At 45.8% G+C, this 24,177-nt stretch overlaps 1 protein-coding gene across 3 annotated transcripts in view; it reads right to left on the reverse strand.

Annotated features, from left to right (window-relative positions):
- Slc38a4 (solute carrier family 38, member 4) overlaps window positions 1-24,177 on the reverse strand; it is a 60,131-nt gene that overhangs the window by 16,996 nt on the left and 18,958 nt on the right. For 2 of the 3 annotated variants that reach the window (XM_039078322.1, NM_130748.1), the window contains 5 exon segments: window positions 6,902-7,039; window positions 3,446-3,536; window positions 2,840-2,955; window positions 620-693; window positions 81-173 (listed from right to left, as the gene is read on the reverse strand). In XM_039078322.1, coding sequence (XP_038934250.1) covers window positions 81-173; window positions 620-693; window positions 2,840-2,955; window positions 3,446-3,536; window positions 6,902-7,020 — 493 coding nt within the window. In that variant the 5' untranslated portion in view covers window positions 7,021-7,039. 3 annotated transcript variants of the gene reach the window in all.

Genomic DNA, 24,177 nt, shown 5'->3' on the forward strand with positions numbered 1-24,177 from the left:
TCTTTATTTGATGTTTCTGTATTTTGCTGAGCATCCTACAGAAAGTACCAGTGGTCCACTGCAAGCCGCCGCCCCCTCACCTCCAATGTTCTGCATTGTAATAGAGATAAAGGCTCCAATTTTCCCAGGCCATCCAAACGCCTTCTCTCCCAACTTTTCATAGATCAAAGACCCTATAAGAAAAAGATAAAATTGCAGTGTTAGGGGATTGTTTTCATGCCCCTAGCATTTCCTTATATAACGCTGGGATACTAAGCACATATAACTAAATAGTACAGAGAAATGATCCCCAGAGACCCAGGTGCAATGCCAAATGCTCTCCAAACAGAAACAATGGCGCCACTCGATTGAGCTGTATACCCCTAGTAATAACAGCTATCTCCTCCCATTTGCCAGAAATCTTTTCCTCCCCCATTTGGCTTTCACCCTTGGTTCTCACTTGACCGGTTAACTAAAAATTTTGAGAGAAAGCATGGCTGGGGTCAGAAAAAAAAATGATCCGTGACACTGAGTTACATCCTTTTTAGCTTATAACGCCGTGTGAGTGGCGGGATTCTTTCGTGAGAATCAGACTCGGAAGATAGCCTTTGGCAGGAGTTAGGACGTAAGGGTGGAGTACCTCCTTCCTTGGCTGTCTTCAGTAAAAGGTGAACCGAGTAGAGCGATAGAATTGCCACAGTAAGAAGCATGATTCTGCAATGAGACGGAAAGCAGACAAGACAGATTTGTAACAGGTGAAACACTGTTGCGCTGAACGTTGCGAATACAAACTATAATGGTAATTCTGTCTCTTCAGTCACCAACTCTGCAGAAAAAATAAATATGGATTTTGGAGGATTCTGGGAAATTCTTTTCACACTGCCACATGTCCCCTCGATGCCGTACAACTGGGACTTTTCTACACTCTAGGTGCTTCAAGTACTACCTAAGGCTCCTTCTCTGGCACTCCCAGGGAGATCGACACTTCGTTCTGTGCATTCAGACCGCTGGGTTACACACTTGGAGCTGCTCTAGCTGTATGGGTGTAACCCCTCTTCCAGAAAGCAGGTGTTCCAGAACAGTCTAACCAATGGCTTTCTTTTTTTTTTTCTTTTCTTTTCTTTTTTTTTCAGAGCTGGGGACTGAACCCAGGGCCTTGCGCTTGCTAGGCAAGCGCTCTACCACTGAGCTAAATCCCCAATCCCAACCAATGGCTTTCTCATCTGCGCAATGTGAATCACCTCTTTGGAAAGAACTTACGTAGTCTAGATTATGGAAAAATAATGTGCATCGGTTCCTCTACCTTAAATGGGTGCCCGCCGCGGCATACATTCTAGAAAACGAAATCCATGGAGTGCTATGTTGCTTGCTTTGAATTAAGTGGGGGGACAGCCAAGCCTGTTCCTTAATTTCCTACACACACAAAGCACGTCCTGTGGTGTTTAGCAGTGTGATGGCTCTGCTCAAGTCAACATGCTAAACGAAATGAAGGTTTCGTTTGACGTGTGGAATGTCACGTTCTCCAGAAGTTGATCCGTGGCTCTGTGTTTGGGGAAAGTACTTTCTGGTCCTGCTCATCAATGATCTGTGATAATTTCATAACTACTTTTAATGCCGTGAACAGTTAATGAGAAGGCAGCCTTTTGTCTCAAAAGTTGTGTTCACTACACAGTCATAGAGATAGGCAAATATATTATGAGACTACCATTCAGGTGGTAAATGGCTAATCGTTTTCAAACAGGGTTTACTGAAGTTGGTATAAAAATCCATTCAGCTAAAGACTATTATACATGAAATAGTTCACTCAACACAAGATAAATATTTATAGTTCTGCTCCTCAGTCCTTAAATAGCTGTGTGATTACATAATCATCTGTGATGTCAGAGCACAGACAGCATATATTTAAAGTGGAAGTGTGGCATTCTTAGACAGTTAGCTCTCTGGCACAGTGTTTGGGACCAGGCTGCGTGTTCACACGGCTCCCAGTGTGCGACTTTATGTTTGCGAAGACGATGGCTACAGACAAGTGTGTCTTGGAAAATACCAAACTCTGTGTAGCCACGCAGACGCCTGTGGTTGTCCATCACAGGCGAGGCTCCTGTCTGGCCATCCTATTGGTCAGCTGTGGGATGTTACTACTTTCGGGCAGCCTTTGTCCAAGTGTGGTGAAAGTGCACGGATTTAGAAACCGGCTTCCGTCACTCCACAAACATCCTCTGTGTTCTCTGAAGCCCTGCGTTAGGCTTCAGGAGAAGGTATGTGGTGAGACGTGGGATCAGTTCTCTGGGTCTCATTGTCTAGCAAGGGAGCTAGGCACCAACTAAGCAACTCAGACAGACGCACAAGGGTGTTGCCACTGAGACGTGTATAATACACCGGCCCCTGTCACAGAGGTCATGGAAGGCTGCACCAAAGCAATGCTCTGCTGAGACATGAGGTGTTAATGAAATGAAGGAAAAGAAGGCTCTGAGGCCGCATGTAGAGGCCAGTGTTGGTGTCCGGTGCCCAGAGCCACAGCGAATAGCATTGGCACATACAGGGCTCTTAGGTGACATGAGTTATTTTTCTCCTGACATTATTCAAGAATTTGGGGTGGGATACTTCTGATTGCTGAATACTATGCTACTTTAAGCACCCGTCAAGTGACGAGACACCCCGTGAAGTGGTGTCGCCTTCCTGCAGAATGATGGGATGGCGTGACTTTCAGCGGCTGGATACCCAAACCTTCCGCTACTTGGCGTAGAAGACAAGGGCGACTCACCAAGACTCCCTCAGATTAGTCTCGTTCACAGAGAGCTTTCATGAGGTGTCAGGCTACTCACAGATTTGGCACCCCACACAGACATGTATGTTCACTTACACAAAAAGGACGATCCCCGTGTTGGCCATGGCGTAGGACAAGCCCAAGATACCACTGCCCATGATGGCGTTACTCAGGTTAAAGGAGGACATTCCAAAAGAGGTCGTTCCAGGGTGCTTGAAAAAAAGAAGTGCAGCATAAGCAAATGTTTGCCAAAGGGTCAGTCTTTGCTTTGGTGACTCTGCCCACTATCTGTCCTGAGACTATATCCCCAAGTGGAAGGGTAGAATAAAACCATAATGAGCAAAACCCATTAATCAAGGAGAGCGTGTGCTTTGAATGGAACGCAAGGCTTGGCCTCAGCATAGATCGCAGGAAAAACTAGAAATACAGATGAGCGATAAAAAGGGGGGGGGGGGAACGAGGTGTGGCCACGGATTACATTTGAGTTAGAATGATTTCTTGAAAAAACAAATAAATTTCATAAATGATTCATGCGGCCATATGGCAAACGAGAAAAACAAGCCTTTATTCCAGTAACGGCCTGAATAAACAGAGAATGTGCTGATGAAGGCTTGGAAAATTTCAATCACACTGTTTTCCCACCGGGACCTCGGTAGGTCAGACACCCTCTGTCCTGTTTACCTCCTGAGAGCAGTCACTTACGTGCTCATCCGCGTAATCGGTTAGCGTCTTCTTCCCCAAAAAGCCATTCGTCAGGAACTTCTGACTTTCGGCATCTTCATTAGCAAATTGACTGTATGAGCACAGGAAAGGAAAGAAAAAAAAAAAAAAAAAACAGAACGGGGAAAGCCCCGTAAATGCTCTGACTTGCATTTAAGATCATGGTAATGTAACGGACTGAATCAGGGAAGACAACGTCCAAGCCGTGCCTCCTTCTCTCCCCCTTCTAGACCGACCGCTGAACTCTTCATGAACGGATTTGGGGAAGGAGAGGGTGTTACGAGGAAGGACATGCTATCATTTGAACATTGTGTATGCTATCTCTCTTTCGCCCAACACTGACTGTGCAAAGAAGAGATTAATTACCTGGGCTTAATTTTGTCCCCTCTTAGGAGCTCTTACGTACAGAGCCAGGGTCCCAGAGGTTTTAACACCATTGTCCTGCCACAATGAGGTGAAACTTTTACTACTACTACTACTACTACTACTACTACTACCATTATTATTATTATTATTATTATTATTATTATTATTATTATTTTAATGGTACTGGAGTGAAGCCTTCTTTAAGGCAAGGGTTCTGTATGGCCACAAGCCCTAATTTTACTGACACAGCAAATACGTGGTAAATGTTCAGGCTGTCCTCTCAAATGATGCCCAACATATCCCTGTGAGGGGAACTTCCTTGGTCCTACTTAAAGGTGAGGTGACTGCATTCAGGAAAGGGAAGGAGCGTGTGTCCACCTGCCGGACATATCCTGTGGTCTGTCCCTTCATCACACAGCCCCAGCAGGGCTCCGGACTACTATACCCCCTTTTCCAGGTTGCATCTGCCCATGCCTGTATTTCCAATAGGAAGACAGTTGCATAGCAACTCGGGTGGTACTGGGTTGCATGTGTGTGAAAGCATGTGCACGCACGAGTACACTAATTACTCTTAAAAGGTATTCTGGTTATTATTAGATAATAAAAGAAACTAGGGAACTTATTAATGAAACCAAGGTAATTGGTAGAAAAGTTGGGAGAGAAAGTAGACTTTGAAAAGGCATGAAGTCGGGGTGGCGACAACAATACGGCATGACTTTAATCCCAGCACTCGGGAGGCAGAGGCAGGGGGCTCTCTGAGTTGGAGATCATCCTGGTTTACAGAGAGAGTTCCGGGGCAGCCGCAGATACACTGAAAAACTACCTAACTAGCTATCTAACTAACTGGATAACTTGATAACTATCTATCTAGCTAACTAACTAAATGAATGAATAAAAATTTATGAGCCGTACAGGCTCAGGGCGGTTATGATTTGCCTGGACTCAGGCTGCACAAACTCATGGATGTTGTCCCCTTCCTGTTCTGGCCAGTTCCAGCAGGCACATACAGGGGCTTTGAGGCTATGGCCAGAGGGTCAGTCTCACTTTCGAGATGCCTGACCAGCAAGGCCAGCCGCCACCATTACAGTTTCATCTACAAAAAAATATAACACAAGCCTTCGTTGCTACATCACAGGGTCAACTCCGAATGTGTCTTGAAAAGATGTTCTAGCTGGCACTCGGGGGTTGTTTAAGGCATTTCTCATATCCAAGAGTAAGACCAGACAGCCGGCGGATGGTTTTAGGGAGAAGACCCTTGGAATTAAAAACAAAAGCGAATCGCTCGGGGAGATCCTGACGAGTTGTCTTTTATGACAGGAGCTAATCCTAAACAGACAGGGAGAAGTCACTACAAACAGCCCCAGCAAAAGAGGCGTCATGAGGGCGGTGACTCTCGGACAATAGAGTGCACAGCAAGGTAAGGCTGGGACACATCAGGTGCACCCACAAAGCTCTGCGTGTTTCTGGGGACACAGAGTAGGCAGCCCCAAGTGTACAGGAGAAGAGCACTCCCTAGCCCTGCCCGATGCGTTCCTCCCAAGAAACCCGGAGCCCTCCGCTGCTGCCTTGTGATTGAACTGTCGGTGTTTGATACGCCAGCTCTGAGGGGCCGTTACATAACGGTCACAGTTGGAGCCTGGAATGGACGATAGGGTACAATGGGATGAGGGAACACAGACACAAGTGTTTCTCCCAGAACAGTCCAGCACTCTAACCTGACTCTTCTCGGCCAATGAAAGTCTTCACTGCACTGGGTTTTAAAGAGTTAGAATTTGGAAGTTAGGAAACTGTTTCTGAGATGTGACACAGACATAAAACAGACCGAGATCGGACAAAGCACGTGAGGGAAACCCTCAGCGGGTTAAGTGCTTGAAGGCAGACCCAACATCTAGTGAAAGCACAGGGGAAATGAGCTCAACCAAAGGCTACAGTAAATTGAAATTAAAAAGAAAATGCACAACTACGCTTTCATTCAAAACCAAATACAAACACAACCCATCTATTAAAAGTGAATATAAAAAATCACAAAAGTGACAACCGAGGCACAAGCCAGCAGCTAAAAACAATGCATCATTGTGCAGAGCTAAGATGATGCTGTGTGAGGTTTAACAGAGGCATCCACTGTGGACTCGGGCTGTTGTTGGGATTAGATCCCCTTTAGCTCCTCCACCCCTGCATAACTCACCTGAGTGCGTCAGTATCCAAAGAACCATGGGTTTGGGCCAGCACACCAAGAGCAATGATGGAGAGGAGAAAGAACCCAGGATTGCTAAATATCACTTTATACACTCACTTATTCTTCAGAAAAGGTGTCTGCTTGCTGGCCCACACTGCCCAGAAGCTCACGAGAAGATAAATGGCCCCTAAGTCGAGCAGCCACTCTGCAGACATCAGTGCCCCGTGCTTTATTTCATTCAGGAGCCACTGAGTCTAGGGACTGACCTCTGCTGGCCCCAAACCCTGAACACTCACTGAGTCTGTAGGGACAGCACTGCTTCCTGATTGCCCTTCCCTGCCTGTGTGAAGGAGGCTGTGAAAGGTCCTTATCAGAAACGACATGGCTTCTGCAGAGAAGTGTGGCTGGTGGAGGCATATAATGACCGGAAATTCAGATTGAAGGTTTAACGGGCTGAGAGTGAGCCCTGGATTTAGTGAGTGAGCGACCCCGTGATAGCTTGTGAATGAGACTGTTCAGGACATGCTTTTGGAGCAAAAAAAAAAAAAAAAACCAAAACCAAAAACAAAAACAAAAAAAACCCAAAAAAACAAAAACCAAACAAACAAAACCCGTCTGTAGACAGACAACATTGAGAGCACAGTCAAAGGAGGAATCCCCCAAAAGATAAAGGGAGGCACAGGCTGCTCTCAGGGAAATGTGGGTTACATCAGCAATGGAGACTCGGACCTTGAAACTTCAGTTTCCAACCAGCCACAGGGCTAAGGTGTCAATATCAACATTGTTATCTCCTGTTGAACCGTAATAAACGCAATCATTCCACCAGGACCCTGGTTCTCCCAGCCCATGGCCCATCTCATTTCTCCACGGAGCCTCCACGGTTTTTCACCCCGTACCTGTCCATGGCTCCCTTCTCGGAGTTCCCCATCCCGGTGTAGCAGCTTTGAATGCTATCCACGCTGCAGCTGTCCTCGTATGGTTCGATGTTGACACTTCTCAGTTCTATGGGGTCCATTTGACCTCACAGCCCTTTCCTGTGGACAGAAAGGACACTTCAGTGCAAATAATACCCGGCACCTTCAGCTCGAGGCTTTTCCATTTTGTTGACGCTCAGAACACTCTGTTCTGAGAACAGAGCACAAAACACATCGTTACAATTTGCTCTGAATTGGATCGATGAATCAGAATCCCTTTGTGAGGATGCTCGCTGTAAAACGTGTAAAGGAACAAAACGAAGTTCTTGAAAAACCACACACACACACACACACACACACACACACACACACACCCTGAAAGTTTCCCTCAGCTACTACAAAGAAAGAAAGAAAGAAAAGGATGAGAGAAAGAGCTGAAAGGAGGGAGGGAAGGAGAGGAAACGAAGAGAAAAGAAGATGGAGATATTTTGCGACCGGCCATGGGAATAAAAAATTCCATGGTGGAAGGAAACACGGTGCTGATTGGGTCTCTGTAAGCTGTTGCATGGTGTTTTCAAATGGAGGGGAGAGGACAAAAGTAAATTATTGACAAAGGAAGAAAGCCTGCCAGGTATCCCTACAAGCAGCAACTAGAAAGAACATTAGTGCCTTAATTTAACTGAGCATCAAGCCACCAAACTGCTCATTAAAACATGGCCCAGGACGGGATCAAGGTAGAAAGTCGTGTTCTAGGAATTTCGAGTACAAGCCACAGCAGAAACCTCTAACACACCAAATGCTCGGGTTCGCCTTGGCGTGTATGACGTAAGACATCACCTACATCAAATTGAAATGTAAACTAACCACAGAGACATTCATCTTTTATACTGCACCTTGTCTTTTAAGTCATGGGTCTCAGCGCAACTTTGGACCTCGTTCTCCCTGACAACAAAGGGATGAGGGAGACCGGCTGGCTCTGCCTTGTGTAAAATATCACAAAGCATCCTACGCTCCTACGCTATCGATAGAAATTTCCTGAGATGCTCACACTGGATGCGGTCAGTTGCTGTTGAGCTCTTATACTGACAGAAATATAAATATACTCTAAGGGAGTGGCTCTAACGTGTGAGCTGCCCACCCGCTAAAGCACATACTGAGCAGAGATACAACGTGGAAATTGCTGTAGAACTCAAAAAGCCACAAATCCCAAGAAACACGAACCTACACAGGAGAATGCCCCAACCAACTCCAGCAGTGTATTTGCTGAAGGCAGCTCGCACGCTTGAGCATGGGACCTGACGTTATGAGAGCTCAAAACACATGCGGACACTCCCAGCATTCATGTCAGTCCCCACAAAAACGACAAGATTCCCAAGTAATGTAGCAATATAGAGTAGGTTGTTAAAGTTACATGATGATCATAATAATATCCAAATAAGGAAATAGCATCTATAAAATAAGTATGTTGTAAAACAAGGAAAGTTTAGTTTATGCAAAAGCGATTCTAAAAATAAGAAAAAAAATAGTTATAGGAACAGGTGAGTCGGCTGGAGAGAGAGTTAGGAAAGTGGGAGATAGAGCCGTAGAAATCACTCAAATTGTAATACCAAGGGATAAAGAGTCAAAAATGTGAGGGAGAAGTTAAGAGATTGACACAGGGTCTAACAGTTGTTCTCAAGGGACAGAATCACCAGATAGACAGACTGTAAAGAGAAACTAACAAAGAACTGGTTCAGAATTCAGGAAAGACAGCAGCTCCCAGAATTTCAAAGAGGACAGACGTGCATTTCAAGCCAAAGGGATGAAAATGAATCCTTTATTGATATAAGACAGAAAGTCAAGACGAGACTATTTATAAGGTTACAATGTTTCTAACTCTAGAGACACAATCTCCATTTGCCCTCATAAAAGTATACTTTGAATTTTGATCTTTTCTTTGGCTGTGTACAACTCCTTTTGGACACAAGGGTTTAGTGGTGAGCTCCAGGGTCAGTCAGCTATGTCCTCCTGAGGGTAAAAACAGCCCATTCTCCAGTTTGCTGTGGGGGTAAACCGTTGTGCTTGTGAATGTCCCTCAAAGACCCATGTGTTGAAGGTTTGGTTGGTCAGCCTGTAGCACTACTAGGAAGGAGGGGAAACTTTAGGTCACTTTATATCCCGCTCACTGCCCCCCTCCCCTGCCCTGTGGTAAACCAGTCTCTTCTGTCACGTGCTACACAGCCTTGTAAACAACACTCCCACAGATCCACATCAAGAAGGGCAAACCAATGGAGGCTCTGAACCTATCCGCCCAAACACACCCTTATTCCTTTAACTTGGTTACCTCAGGTGCTTTGTCACAGTAACAGAAAGCTGACTGTCGCAGTGGGTTAGATGTACTAAATACATCTTCATCTTACGGATATTTTCAACTCAAAATAGATGGATCAAGTTGTTGTTTCACTACAAGTCAAGTAGCAACCATGGCTTCCGTTCCTTACGTCACCTCCGAAACAGCAAATGTATCTTAGGGTGTGTTTGGTTTCTGACCCCAGGACAAGGGACTGAGGTACATATTTTACATACCAGAGCAGACCTGGCCTCCAGGTTCTCCCAGCATCCCTCAGTTCCTACCTAGTATACCCTGCCCCCAACCCTAAACTTTCCAGCCCCTTCCCCCAGAGGCTCCTCCCTGTATAATCCAGACATTTTGGTTTCTCTCTCTCTTCTTCTCATCTCTGTGTGAGAACCCCCCTCTCTTTTCTCTCCCTCCCCTACACTCCTTTCCCTAGAGCGACTTCCCTGGTCCCAGTTGGGGCCCGAAAACTCGTCCACCAGAAAGCAGCGTCCCAGTAAACCTGCCTTTAATACAGTCTAATCTGGCTTAAACTGTCTCCTCTCACCGGCGGGGGAGAGATAACCTATCAGGGTGTATCTTTATTTTTCAACCTAGCTAACAGGTTTCGGCAACAGCGTATAAACTGAAGACAGGACAGCTCCGAGATGCGGTTGAGGGGAAGGTTTTTATTGTGGATACGAGGGAGAGTACAGCCATGGGCATCTGGAAGAGTCTGGAGCTGCGGGAGAAAGTAGGAGACTGAACATGACCATGAGAGGAGAGAGGGGAGTGGGAGAACGAGAAAGGGGAAGAGAGGGAGGGAGGAGAAAGAGGAAGAGAGAGAGCACAAGACCAAAATGGGAGGGTTATATAGTGGGAGAGGGAGAAAGGGGGAGGGGGAGCGAGCGCGTAGCCCAAAAGAAACTGGGGGAAAGGAAGCCCCAGAGAGCTGGAGAAGTTGGGGGCAGAAGAGCCAGGATGAGGGCACGAACTCTACGACAGGTATTTGTGATGTTGGGAGAGCATGGAGTCCCACATACACTTTAGTACACTAACCAGCCCCACAGTCAGCCATTGCCCCCAGTTTCTTCTGGACCTGACGCTTTTAATTTCAACCTATATTTTTTTCCCCTCACCCTCTTCCTTAGTTTCAGGTCATTTTTGCTGTCTTATTTTATGGACACCATGCTCCCCAAACTCTTTCTAAAGCGACTGAACTGCCATGTCCAATACTCCCCACTGCTCCCTAAGTTCCATGTTTCATGAGGAGAGTTTGCACATCTGGAGGTTCCCCTCCCCCACCCTCCCTGTTGCTGGTTTCCCTTAACCTCCTGTGATCACAGGCCATCTGCTGTGTTTATGAGTGAAGAGCGTATCGGTCGGATTAGGTCACTGCGTTTTGTGCCACCGTGGGCTTGGTTGGTTCATCGCCCTCTGCTCTCTTGCTTGTCTTTCTGGTTCCTCTGCAGTGTGCAGGGGTAGGGAGACCCTGAGTCGGGGAGCAGCACCTGCAGGACCCACTCCTTTGTATAATTGCCACTGCGTCTGGGCCTTCTGTTAAAAATGCATCTCTCACCCCTCATTGAACGAGCTTTTTTTTTTCAATTCAAGGAAGCTACTACAGAAATCCCTAACTTGTTCAAAATATAGAGCTTTCTAGTGGCCATAGGACGCACAGTCCAAGCCGGCACATATACAACGTAAACTCTAGATGTCAGGTTCAGGGAATATCACCGAAGAAGGGGTAGACAAACCGAAAGAACCAGAAAACCAGGACTCCTGGGATTAGATGGTGTCTTCTAGACATTGTCAGGGAAAGCGTGCCCACGAAATCTCAACAGGGCCGCCTAAACGCGATGTGCAGCTGACACGCCAATTTCGGAGAGGGGAACTCTCACGAGGCCTACCCACGCACAGACGAAGACACAAGGCAATCAGTGGCTGGGGGGAGAGGGAGAGTCAGTCCCCTCCAGGGACGAGCCCAAGCGGTCAGCCCTAAACACACAAGCAACACTAAGTGGGCTCCGAAGGCTTTCAGAAATGTTTGTACTCTCTGTGCAGCAGTTCTTACTACAGGTCATGAGCTCCAGAGGGGGTAGGACACAGGAGAAGTTGGAACAGGGAGACGGGAAGGGTGAACATGATATACAGTACTCATGTGTGAAAATTTTCCCCAGAAAAGATAATTTTAAAAAGGCAACCTGGGGTTGGGGATTTAGATCAGTGGTAGAGTGCTTGCCTAGCAAGCATAAGGCCCTGGGTTCAGTCCCCAGCTCCGAAAAAAAGAAAAGGAAAAAAAAAAGGCAACCTAAATAGACTACAGTGCTCCAAAGTGAGATTCTTTGGTGAATATTGTCACTGGTCACCTGTGACCTCGGCTCCCCCTTGATTATGTTGGCATGGCTTGATGCTGCTACAGAGCCCCCTCTAGAAAAAACTGCACTTACCCTGGGGCTTGTTCCCTTTCTCGGGTTTCCCAATCCTCCCTTCTGGCTTCTTTGAGTTCTTCAAAGTCTCCATGAGCTGATAACATCACCGGCTCCTCCTTGTCATACTTTCTATGGGCTTGGTTTTTGTTTTAAGTCTCCTTGCTTGATTCTCTAGAGGCAATACCCCATACCCACTCCTGACTACTTCTAAGACTTTAAGGTCCGAAGGTAATGAGGCTAAGAGATAGCCAGAATGCTGGTAAGACGCCGTACTTCAAAGGGAGACTCCACAGGTATGTTCCTGGGGAGGGGAAAAATAGTCTTTGAATCAATAGTGGACCTAAGAGATAGCCAGAATGCTGGTAAGACACCGTACTTCAAAGGGAGTCTCCATAAATATGCTTCTGGGGGAAAAAAAAACGTAGCATTTGAATCACTAGACCCAGTAAAGAATAAATTCTATCAGCGATGCCTCTGAGCCTGATAATCTAAACAGAACAAAAAGGTGGAGGGGGGATGGGGAAATCCACCTTCTCTCCTAAACCTGGAACACCCACCATGTTTGTTTCCAGGCCTACTCACCCAGGAGCTTATGCAAATAACTACCTGGTTCTGAGCTTGTGAATAAATTATTCAACCAAGTTTTCCAGTTCTCTACCTTACTGGTGACAGATAGTGCGACCACTGGGTCCTCATCATCACAGGGGCCAATCCCCATAATATCTTGAGAGCCTGTCTCTTAGCTCCTTGCCTACTGCTTGCCTCTTACCTGTCCTGTTTGGACTTTGAGTGCACACAGCAGACATACCACTCTGCCCAGGCTTCTCTAAGTCATGCTTTCATGTGACCACTGGCCTAGCTGGTACCGCCACATCTCAACATTGAAATGCCACATGTCTAAAATCTTCCTCGTCTTCCAATACAAGCCTCTCTAAGAATATCGACACATGAGTGCAGCTCCTTGGACCAGAAGCAGGAGTCTAATGTGGCAAATATTCCTTCGATCCCAACTTCCAGTCCTTTACAAAGCCTGGATGATTTTACAGGCAACTCAAGTTTTCTCCAACTGGTCTACCTTGTTCCATGTTTTCCACCACCAACCACTCTAGTAGACATGACCTGATCGAGCTCCTCGAACACTCTCTTGCCTGCCCTATCCCATATCCAGTCTGCACACATAGGTTCTCCACACACAAGCCAGAGTGGCTTGCTGGAGCTCATCCTATCCTCTCTTTGCTGGATGCCTTCTAACAACATCCATATCAAACAAGCAGAACCCGGCTGTATGGTTTTTAAAGTCTGTGTTTCCCCAGCCTCTGCTCATATCTCGTGCCACGCCCTCCTTGTCTGGTGTCTATAGCTATACTATAGTTTGAGGGGATAGACTGTGTCCTGTCACCCAGGCCATCTTCACAAACCAGTCACAGTGACTAAAACGTCTTTTCTTTTTCCACGATATCTTTCCATCAGCTCTCCCATCTACAGGACTACAAGAGTCTACCACAGAGTCTGACCCGGTCTGAGAATCAGGGAAGGCCCTCTGTGGAAGCTCAGGTCTGAGAACTCTGATCACGCTTCAAAAAATCTGAAGCCGAAGTTTATTTCACTCCACTGTAGCGGTCTCATTACATCGCTCGCCTGAAACCATGTTAATCTCGGGATCAAAGCCACAAGTTACCAAACCTCATGTGGTGCCTACTCCGTACAGCGGGCCAAGAACTATTTTAAGGCTTTGTATAAATCACCCCGGGGAATCCTCACGGCAGGGCGCTGAGTAGGTACCAGTCTTGCTCTTGCATATACGGAGGAGAAATGGACATTTGGGTTGAGTGGCCGTCACCTACTGCTCCTTCCACAGAGAGGGAACGCCTGAATGTGGAACAGGGCCTCTGGCTTTGGTGACAAACAGCACTAGGTCTAAATCTTGGCCAAATTACCTAACTGATGACTTCCAGCTTTCTGGAAAAAAAATGGGAGTAATACCATTTACCACAAAACTAGCATCATGAGAGTTTAAGTACGGTAATGTTTGTCAAAGGTTAGCACAGAGGAGGTCCTCAGTACACTCGATCCCTTTTCCTTCTTCCAATAATCAGAATCCCACCAATGTCTTTATCTACATTGGACCATATGCACTAGCACATGTACTTCATCTTAGACAACCTGACAGATGGCTTTTTGTTCCCAGAACTCTTGCAAAGCTTGTAAGTAAGGTGGGGAAGAACTTATTTCTATAGTACTCTCACTATATATAATAAGAGTTTGAGCCCTCAGCTCCCAATCCTGATTTTGGCCATTGCCAGGCATCAGTCACAAAATGTGTAGCCCATTTGCATCTCTGAATACCCGACTACTGATCTGGTTTAAAGGACTAACAGCTACAAGAGCGATTTAAACAGCATTTGTATCACAAAGCAAGCGACTGGAAACATCTTGGTCACATTGTTGCTGCCAACATGTAACTTCACATTAGTAACATGAATAGACTTTCAGCATGAAAGTGTTTCACCGTGGCGTTCAGCAACTCATTCAGCAAATGTCAAGAATGAAGTGCAAACCGGAGACTTTGGAAATCACAGAGAATGGCTTAAGACAGAGCCCCAAGCACAAGGAACCCACCCTATTAAAGCAGGAGCTTTTACAGAGAGTGCGAGGAAGGTTCTTGCTCTTACTCTCTGAGTAAACACTTGCTGAAAGCAGAAAGAAAGGAAAGATGCCTGCAACCACCAGGGCTGAGAAGGCCCTTTCGTGTAGCTCTAAATTTTGCTCCTTGCCTCAGTACTCCGCAACTCAATTTCCTGGGAGCTCACTGGACACGGATAGTCTTTTCAACCTGGACTCCCCATCACAAGTCTTTGTTCTTTATCCCCCTACTCAGATCCAAGAGAACGAAGCCTACCAGTCTTTCAACATTTATTTAGAATGCATCCACCTCATAGTCACCCTCGATCACTAACCTGGAGTGATGTCCCCATGCCTTTCTGGACTCCATAGTCTTTAGCAGCAAATTCCATCACAGCTGTCATTCACAGAGTCACTGGGCATCTTGTCTTTCCCATTGCCCCTCAGAACCTCTTCATGCGTTGTCTCCTCTGCGTAGAACTCTCTCCTCTGTACTCTCAAGGAGGCCTCTGAGGCTCAGCTAGGGTGACTCGAGGGAATTAAAAGCCATGTGGCTGGGAAGCACCTCTAAGACTCACTGAAGGAGAGTTCCCATGTTCTCCCAGCATGCTCTCCTTCCCCTCTCAGGACTCCTAATAGTCCATGCTTACACTTTCACTTGTGGGCTTATTTGACAAAAAGCCATCTGCCTAGCCAGGGAGGAAGCTTCCTGGGGATGGGGTGGGTGCCAGGTTTGCAGACTCCTAGCATCTGGTACTGTGTCTGCTGTTATATTCTGCAAATACCAAAGCAATCTGAAATTGTGTTCATTACAGACATGGGCATACGTGCTTGCTGGTTTGGGGCATGCAGCGGGAGAAGGTGGGTGTGCATACCAAGGAATGACACTAATGCCTCAAAATTGAGCAGCAAGTTTATCTTGATGACCAAGAGAAAACACAGTACAGGCATGCTTCCACCACCACCACCACCACCCCGCAAATGCTGTAAATGTATCTAAAAGTCAGACTTATGACAGACTTGTCCTTCAGCCTTTCTTTCCATTGAAGTTCAATCTCTCCATGACTAAGTAGACTAGAACTAACAGCACAGGCAGAGCTCGGAAGCTCGTGTGTCATCCATTATGTGTGCAGATGCAAAGTCAAATTTAAGGTGGCACAAGACACTGTCATGTTAGTGTTAGGTTTTAAATCCAGGACAAATGGCCTTTAACCTATCAAAGTGGATGCTGGCTTCCAAGTTCTCCTGGTATCCCTCAGTCCCCAGTCCCTCCCAATTAGAGTCCTCTTGGCTGGCACACCCACCCTCTACCCTGAACCCTCCACCCAGGGGCTGGGCTGCTCTTCTCTATGCAATCCAATCATTTTGGTTGCCTGCTGTCTGTACTTTGGGCCTCCTGGCTACTGCACCTGGTTCCCCTCTGTCCGCCCCCTGAACTGTCTCCTACCATCCCAGGGGCAGTGGCATACTGCACCCTTTCCAGTTTACTGCCTTTTCTCATTCAGTTAGCAGACTTTCAGTTTAGTGCATGTACCAGCCGGTGTCTCGAGCAGCAAAGCCCTTACAACCAAACCCTGGTTATCGAATGTGTTAGGGTTTCAGCCTTTGAATTGCTGCTAAGGAGCTCGTGGCGGAGGGTCCTCAAAACGAGAGACTTCTCAAATGCTGTGGCTGTGGCTCAGCACCAACCCAAGACCCCACAAAATGGTAAACAAAACTGCCCTGAGTCAGACACCAGAGTGGTGACCTTCTGTGAGGACGGCAAACATTTGCTCTGCCTGATAAGTGACAGTGGAGGGAGTTAGTGAAATCAGAGTGGACTTTCCACCGCTGCCATAGGTCCGGTCCTTCAGACCATCTCAGTGTTGACCAGTCTACTCCAAAAGCCGGGCAGAGGCAGCTGACGGCCAACGTGGCAGTGACCCTTGGGTTGGGCAAGTGAGTAGCAGCAGCCCATGCGACTGAAAACCGAAATGTCTTCTATCTGAAGAACCAAATAAAAATCGCATCTGAGGTGTGCCTTAGACAAATGGCGGTAGCGTTCTCGCAAAAATGCATCTGATATTACCTCCGTGCTAAAGAGCCTCTGTTTCCACAACGGAACACTCCTACTCATAGCTGGACAGCAAAACAAACTGTTCCTCCAACTCACTGTTTCTTACTGACACATGGAAACATTTTTGGGACTGGGGAGATGACTCCCATCATAAAGCGCTTGATGCACAAGCATGAGGACCTCAGTTTGATCCTCAAACAAAAAAGCCAGACACGGTGATGGGTGTCTGCAGTCCCAGCTCCAAGGAGGCAGAAGACAAGAAAGCTCATGGGACTCACTGGTCAGCCGGTCTAACTAAATCCACAAGCTGTGGGTTCGGTAAGGAATCTTATCTTTAAAATGAGGGAGAGAGTAGATAAGGAAGACCCCCAGTGTTTGACTTCAGTATTTTAGAACTCCCTTTATCCCATGCTGACCCACAGCTTAGAGATAACACCTACGAAGAATGAGAACGTTAACAGCCTGTGCTGAGGCTCTGTTCTCAGCCAGGATTATTGCTTAGCAGGTGAGAGAGGGCGTGTGACTGTCAACCCAACAAAAGTACTGCTTTGAGTCTGAGGCCAGCTTAGTCTATGGGGTGCATTCTAGGTCCCCATGGGCTGTTGTGTGAAGCCCTGTCTCTAAACAACAAAACAAAAAAAATTACAATGTGCAGTGGTAGGAATAGAGGACCATTCATGAAATTGGAGCATGCTTTCTTCCTGACAGACTTTTTTTCCCCCAGAAGACATAGTTATCATAAGCAGAAACCCACAACTAATCTTTGGTCCTTATTTTCTCATACAACAGCCAGCCTATGGGACATTCAGCATACAAGACCTTGTCAGAGGAAACTCTGTGTGAAACTCAATTAAATTAGTGATGTCTAGGAACTCACCCAGACTGTGATTATAGTAGATTCCCAAACGTCTACGCTCCATTACAGATTCAAGGCCGCCTCTGGAGAGACCCTTTTTCTTTTTCTCCCCAACATAAATGATTTTCGCTTCCTTCAAAGCAACTGACATATTAAAAATAACAAACTCAATAACCTTTGACACATATTATAAAACGTAGTCGAAGAAACCCTTAAAGTCTGACTATCACAACCCTAAATGATGCCCTCGTATTTTTTTAAAGTACCTTCTACAAATAATTTAAGCAGAAATCTAGACCGGAGGCATTACGGAAGAATTGCAGTCTCTTTAGAAATCCCAGCTAACTTCATTTAACGTGTCCAGAAGGTTCACTGTAAGCCACCGTACAGGAAAATGAGCTGCTTCTTGAGATTGGGGTGTTTCCAGTGGGTTCTAACACTCTTGGTTTTGCTTTAGTCTTTTTTTTTTTAATAGCAACCATCGCCAATTTCACAATCAGATACTCAATGTATGGCTGTGCAAAGCCTCCGCCCACGTGGCCATTTAGAGAACAGCTGTTTCTAGGCTGCCGATTCTACATCTTCACAGCTTAAAGTCCTGTTTATATTCATTCAGTCCCATGGGCTCATGTTATGATATTGCTTTTAAAATATGTCCTTTTAAAAATGTCCTTTTTAAAAAAAATTATTGATTAAAAAGACAAGGAAGACAAATCTCAAGCTCTCTCTCTCTCTCTCTCTCTCTCTCTCTCTCTCTCTCTCTCTCTCTCTCTCAAAGGGAAACACTCATCCACCCCACCTTCACTCATGGGACATCCTTTCTGTGATCAAGTTTCTGTGGGCTTGGTTGCATTGTGTCAGCTGAAGTCAGGACAGTTATACTTGAGCGTCTTTCCCTAATGGTTAGCCCGGTCTATGACTTAGCAGCAGCTACAAGGACTGAGAGCGCCTGCGGGCTTCGCAGGGCCTCTATTCCCCTATCATCCACCATCCAACTTTCTGATCAGACCCAGAACCACTTGCAAAAGAGATGTGCAGCCGGGAACTGGGTAAATAATTTCAATGTCCGGTAATAACGTTGGGTTGATCTCTTTAAGCAGACAGTTATCCGTGTAGTATTTTCGCTCATTTTAATTTGTAATGAGTAAGCAATCGGCACGCTCTAAGGAAGAAAGCAAGCACGACTGTAAGCCTGTGAGCACGTATGTAAAACGAACTGTACCTTAGTTATTTATCCAGTCCTGTGCAGCCTTTCATGAATTGTTTGGGATGGCAGACCCCTGTCAGAGGTGACTTATCTGAACTTTTCGGAAAGCAAGACAATAATTTAAAGGCCAGTGGGAGTGAACGACATGAGCCAATCAACACCATCACCTGGCCCCAACACCTCCCTCACCTCTGCTTGCGTCAGCCTAGAGGAGAGGCGCTGACTTGGTCCGTTGCTGGTCACTTGGCTTAAACAGTGGCCACAGCGATTTCTATTTGCTTTTAGAATTTTGGCTCTCGTACAAGGAGGTTCTTACTGAAAGTCTCACTTCGGTGTCTCACAGCATAAAAAGCATCCGTTGTGTGGTCAGGGGACTGATCTTAGAGGCTTCGCTTCTCAGGTTCTATGATCGGACCATATGAAGAATTAGACATTTAAAAAGTCACACCGTAGGATGTCGGAGTCAGAATGGAAAGGTGGTACTGGTTACCCGGGAGGGTCATTTATTTCCTTTGCCTTGCTGACCCATTCGGAAGCAACTTTACAGGATGACAGAACGTCCAACAGTACCGAGTTACTCTAGGTGCCAGGAGGTGGAGATTGTAGACCTTGTTGGCCATGGCTGCCTCGCTAGACGCCATGTGCTGGGCAAACAAGTTTAAACACCAGAAGAGGAATTTAATGTGTTGGCGAACAACTTATCTGCGATAAAAATTGATCAGCTAGACATGCTGATAAGGAGATGAGAAAGGAGCAGAAACCAACCCAGACCCGGGATCTTTGTCTTTTAAATGCGTATGACGTAAATAACGTCATAGCCAATCAGAAGCTCTGTTACAATAGAAGCTCTGTTACAATAGCCCGTCAACGCCTGTTCCTATAAAAACTAAACATTGTTTGTTCCATGGTTAAGAAAGTCCCAAACTGATGCAATAAACAAACCATCGGGGTCACGTGGACCCGCCCGCTCCCCTCGCCCTCTCTAGCGTGCCCGTTTGATTTAGTAACTCTGAAATGGCACTCTTACCCTCACCCGTGACAGCGTGTTCTCTACTCTGGTGTGCTCTGGTTTGTTTTTGCTTTCCTTCTCTCAGATGAGTGCTATCATAATTCATCGAGAAAAGACTACGCCTCGTGGATCTCAGGGAAGTCGGAGAAAGCACTCCTTTTTAAATGACCGTTTCGACCCCGTAATTGCCGTCCTTCCCATTTAGGAATTCATCCCGTTTGCAAAGTTACCCAATGAAGATGAGAAGAAGCAAGAAAGATTTGCAGTGGCAACTGTGAGGAAATCAAATGCTTCTAGCAAAATCCCATTTCTTGCTGGGTCGAAAGAGCCAACATGATGTCATCCCGATAGGAGAACTTTATTGGGTCGTGTCTTTATATTAAATGGGGAGCCAATAGACGTGTATATACTCCAAACATTTTACTTCCCTCAACATTTCCTGTGTCGACTTTTATCATTCTTACGTCCAAGTGCACACGGAATTAAAATTAGCACACTTCCCCAGTCTTTTTAAAAAAATTCCAATTATGTGAAAAACTCTAATCATGAAATGCATAACACTTCTTAAAATCAAGTTCACACACATGGAAACTAGCCTGTTGGTAGACATTTCCACACATTCAAATGCCGCCAACTCAGTGGAGAAATTGTATGATCTGTCCTGGACAAAAGGCAGAAGACTTCCCTTCTGTAGGAAAAGCAGGTTTGCAGGTGATAATGTGACATTCTGATGATGCCTCCCACTAATGATGTCGTAGTGTAATTTCACATACATCCGGGGACAGATGTATGCCATTTTGACTTTTAAAAATGTAGTAAATACAATATATTCAGGCAGGATCTAGGACGGTTGGATTGTCGTTGTAGACAATAGTAAAGGCTCACAAACGCAGTCTCTTACAAGTGAGAATGGACAGGCATGATGTCACACACCTTTAATCCCAGTACTTAGGAGGCAGAGACAGGCAGATCTCTGAGTTCAAGCCCAGCCTGGTCCATAGAGTGAACTCTAGGACAAACAACAGCCATGGCTGCATAGAGAGACCTTTTCTAGATAGATAGATAGATAGATAGATAGATAGATAGATAGATAGATAGAAAAGTGACCTCGGTCTTAGATATGGCTAATAGGGCAAATCTGGGTACTGAGGTGACAATTTAACGGACCCCCTTTAAAGGGAACCCATAAGTAGATAATTCCACCAATGGGGACAGGCGCTCATGGTCTCCATGAGCACTTGGCTGGGACTGAGGCTGCTGCATGCCCACATGAAGACATCCTTAGCTTCCCAGGCTCTGTCACAGTTAATACCAGTTTAACTACACAGCGTCCCCTGGGACTTGTCCAACTGAGGAGCTGCTGGGGGCTGCGGTCATCCAGGAAGTTCTCAGGGAGATCTGGGGCCTCTGGTTGAGATTCCATCGGGCAGAGGCCTCCTGAGTGAAGAAGGATTCGTTCTGACAACATGAGATCCCTCCTGGCCAGAGTGGAGATCCTCTGACCCAGACAGGAGAACAAAATGAAGGAATCCAAACAGAAGGAGAGAGTTTGGGAACTCAGACGCTTGTGATGAGGGACCTTGAACCTTCCCAATAAAGCAGTCAGGGTAGAGCACAGGGAGATGATGGAGTTGGAAATGGAGACAAGTGTGACTGACATGGTGGTTTGGGGTTTAATCTACCTGTCTGAGAATGATGACTGAAAGGGAGAGAAATAGAAAAATTCATTTTTTGAGCTCATGATACATGCTATGAATTTTATATGATTGAATTATGAGAAACCAGAAACTTGAAACCAAATCTTCTCCTCACATAGCAGAGAGCTTCCATTTATTTATTTGTTTATTTATTTATTTGGCTGTTATCCACACAGAGAGAAGCTCCTAGAATATGTGTCCCCCAAAATGTTATTAATTGAAAGCAGAAAACTATGGAGTTACAAGAGACTTAGAACATGTCAGTGTGTTGGATCAAACTTTGTCTTGCCTGTGTTTAAAAGAACAAAGTATCCAATTGGCGATTTCACCTGCAACAGTGTCCTCAGAGAGATTGGTGCAGGCTGTAACAATGTCCTCAAAGGACTGTCACAGGAGCAGCTTAAAATCAGTCAACAACCAAAACAAAAACAAAGACCCAGGCAACCCGAGCCCAATCACATCAGCACTTTGTACCAGAACAGGGCAATAGAGGAGGGTACAGGAAGGTAACCTCTTGTTCCCATCTTGACTATAGCTGAATTTCTGACTTTAGTCATGGGACAAAATAACATTTAGCTATAGCCAAAGTCAGGGAAGACACACAGACCCAGTGGTGGCTAGGAAACAAAGTGGTTTACTTTTTAATCCTTCCACAACATCCACACGCTTTCTCTTACTTGCAACCACACACTCCTTGTTCTGGTTCTGTCTTTAATTTCTCTTCTTGGTTTCCAACCTTCCTTCTTGTTTCTGTTTGTTTGGTTTTGTTTGTTTGTTTGTTTGTTTGTTTGTTTAAACTTTCCTAGGCTCTGTGTTATGTGTTTATTTAAATCATTTGTTTATAGAGATCGAGTTTCTGTATGTCGTCTAGGGTAACCCTGTACTTGTGACCCTCTTGTCCCTACTTCTCAAGGGCTGGCATTATGGGTCTGTATCACCACGTCTCACTTAACTTCTCTAGACCCTGCTGTGTTCACGAGGTTCCAGTCTTCAAAAAGAGTCACCGTTTGTCATTTCCAGCCCTTGAGGTCATCAACTCAAAATCTAATGCAGTAGATGACAGGCTCTCTGGTATGCTCTCACAGCACTTTTGTTGTTCCAAGTATTTTTGTAATGGTTCGGGTAAATGACTATCCACTGTGCCAACACACCAAGTCTGTCCCCGCACATGGCGGTTCACAGCATTCAGCAGCAAGCAACATTCTGCCACTTCTGGGGGATGCAGTTTAAAACAGGGTTTCTCTGTGTAGCCCTGGCTGTCCTTGAACTCACTCTATAGACCAGGCTGGCCCCAAACTCATGGGATTAAGGCTGTGGGCCACCACCGCCCAACAGGCACCTTCCCATGCTTCTGTAGTCTTTGCCTAAGCTCACCCAAGAATAATAAAACCAAGTAACAAAATACAAAATCGAATTACTTTCAAGAGCTACATACATCACCTTAATTGTAAGCAGAAAAGTATGGCTATTTTTCCATCTGTCTGCCTGCCTGCCCACGTGCCTGTCCGTCTTCCTTTCCTTCCTTCCTTCCTTCCCTTTCTTTCCTTCCTTCCTTTCTCTCTCTCTCTCTCTCTCTCTCTCTCTCTCTCTCTCTCTCTTCTTTCTTCCTTCCTTCCTTTCTTTCTTTCCTCTCTTTGCTTATCCTTGGCTAGTTTCCAGCTTCCTGTACAGGTGAAGCTGACCTAGAACTCCTGATCTTTCTGCACCCACTGCATTCCAAGGGTGCACCGTCACACTCCATTTAGTCTCGGCTGGAACTCAGAGCTTCCTCATCCACACTACGCAACCACCACTCTTCCTGCTCTGTCCCAGGTCCCCTTTAGAAGGTGCCACGTGCCCATGGCATGTCGGCCTAGTAGAGGTATTTTTTGAAACAGGAAATATATTTAATATAACAAAATGTAAAAGAGGATTTTTAAAATGTAGTGCATTGCAGATGCCTCTATTTTAAGATTTAGAATTTCAGGACATCTTTTTCATTGTAACACCCCCCCCCCCCACACACACACACACAGATACCTGTAAGTTCCACAACTTTGTTAGAGCTCTCCTGCTGGTTCCTTCAGATTCCTGATGTTTCTGCCCAGTGGAATTCTGCAATGAATGCTTTTACATCTTTTTTTAAAAAAATGTCTTAGCACGCACGCACGCACACACACACACACACACACACACACACTCACACACACACACACACACACACACACAGTAAGTTACTGTATGTTTAGCTTCATCCAACGAAATCTTCAAAAGTCAAAATTTATGACCCTCACAAATATGAGATCCCCCACAGGGCTTCTGAGCCTAGGTCTCAGGGTGGGAGGGGGCTGATTTTCCGTTCTGAACGCTCCAAGGGAATGGTTCCAAACTGACTGGAAACTTCTCAGGGAACTGTTACCTTGGTGGCACTCGCCTCTCTTCAACCCAGCCTATGCCACCTCCACGATTATACAATGGGCTATTTTAGAAATGTTTGAGTGACCAACAGATACGTTGCAACATCAGCAAACAACTTTGGTAAAGGTTGACAAATGTATTGACTCTGCCACTGACCGAAGTAGAAAACTGTATTTAGCCTCAGCTGACAGAAGCACTTGTCAGAAGATAGTCTACGGCCATGATATTTTTGTTTTCCCCTTGGAAGCAGACCTTTCTGATCCATCCCATTTCTCAAACTCGCATCGAAATCACGCAGGGGAAAAAAAGTGTCGAAAACCCATTCTTCTCAAGTGGATATGGTGAATAGAAGCACAAGGCCTTTAAAACTTAAGGGATGGAAAAACTCAGACAACCTGGAAATCCTAAATATTCAAGCAGACTTCTTAAAAGCTTTGCCCGAAATAGCAAGTTTAGCCTTTAAATTTCCTCCTAGAGGGCTGTGGGGATGGATGGTTCGTGGGTAACGGGCTTGCCATGCAAGTGTAGGACCCGGCTTCACACCTCAGAACGATGGGCAGGATGTGATGTACCGTGTACCTCCTGATGTTCTTCTGACAAGACAGGGTGTGGAGGCAGGAGAATTGTCAGATGCAGCAACAAAGAAATGGCCTTAAGCGAGGTGAAAG

This window comes from Rattus norvegicus, chromosome 7 (genome assembly GCF_036323735.1).
Source record: "Rattus norvegicus strain BN/NHsdMcwi chromosome 7, GRCr8, whole genome shotgun sequence".
In the NCBI taxonomy this organism is placed as follows: domain Eukaryota; kingdom Metazoa; phylum Chordata; class Mammalia; order Rodentia; family Muridae; genus Rattus; species Rattus norvegicus.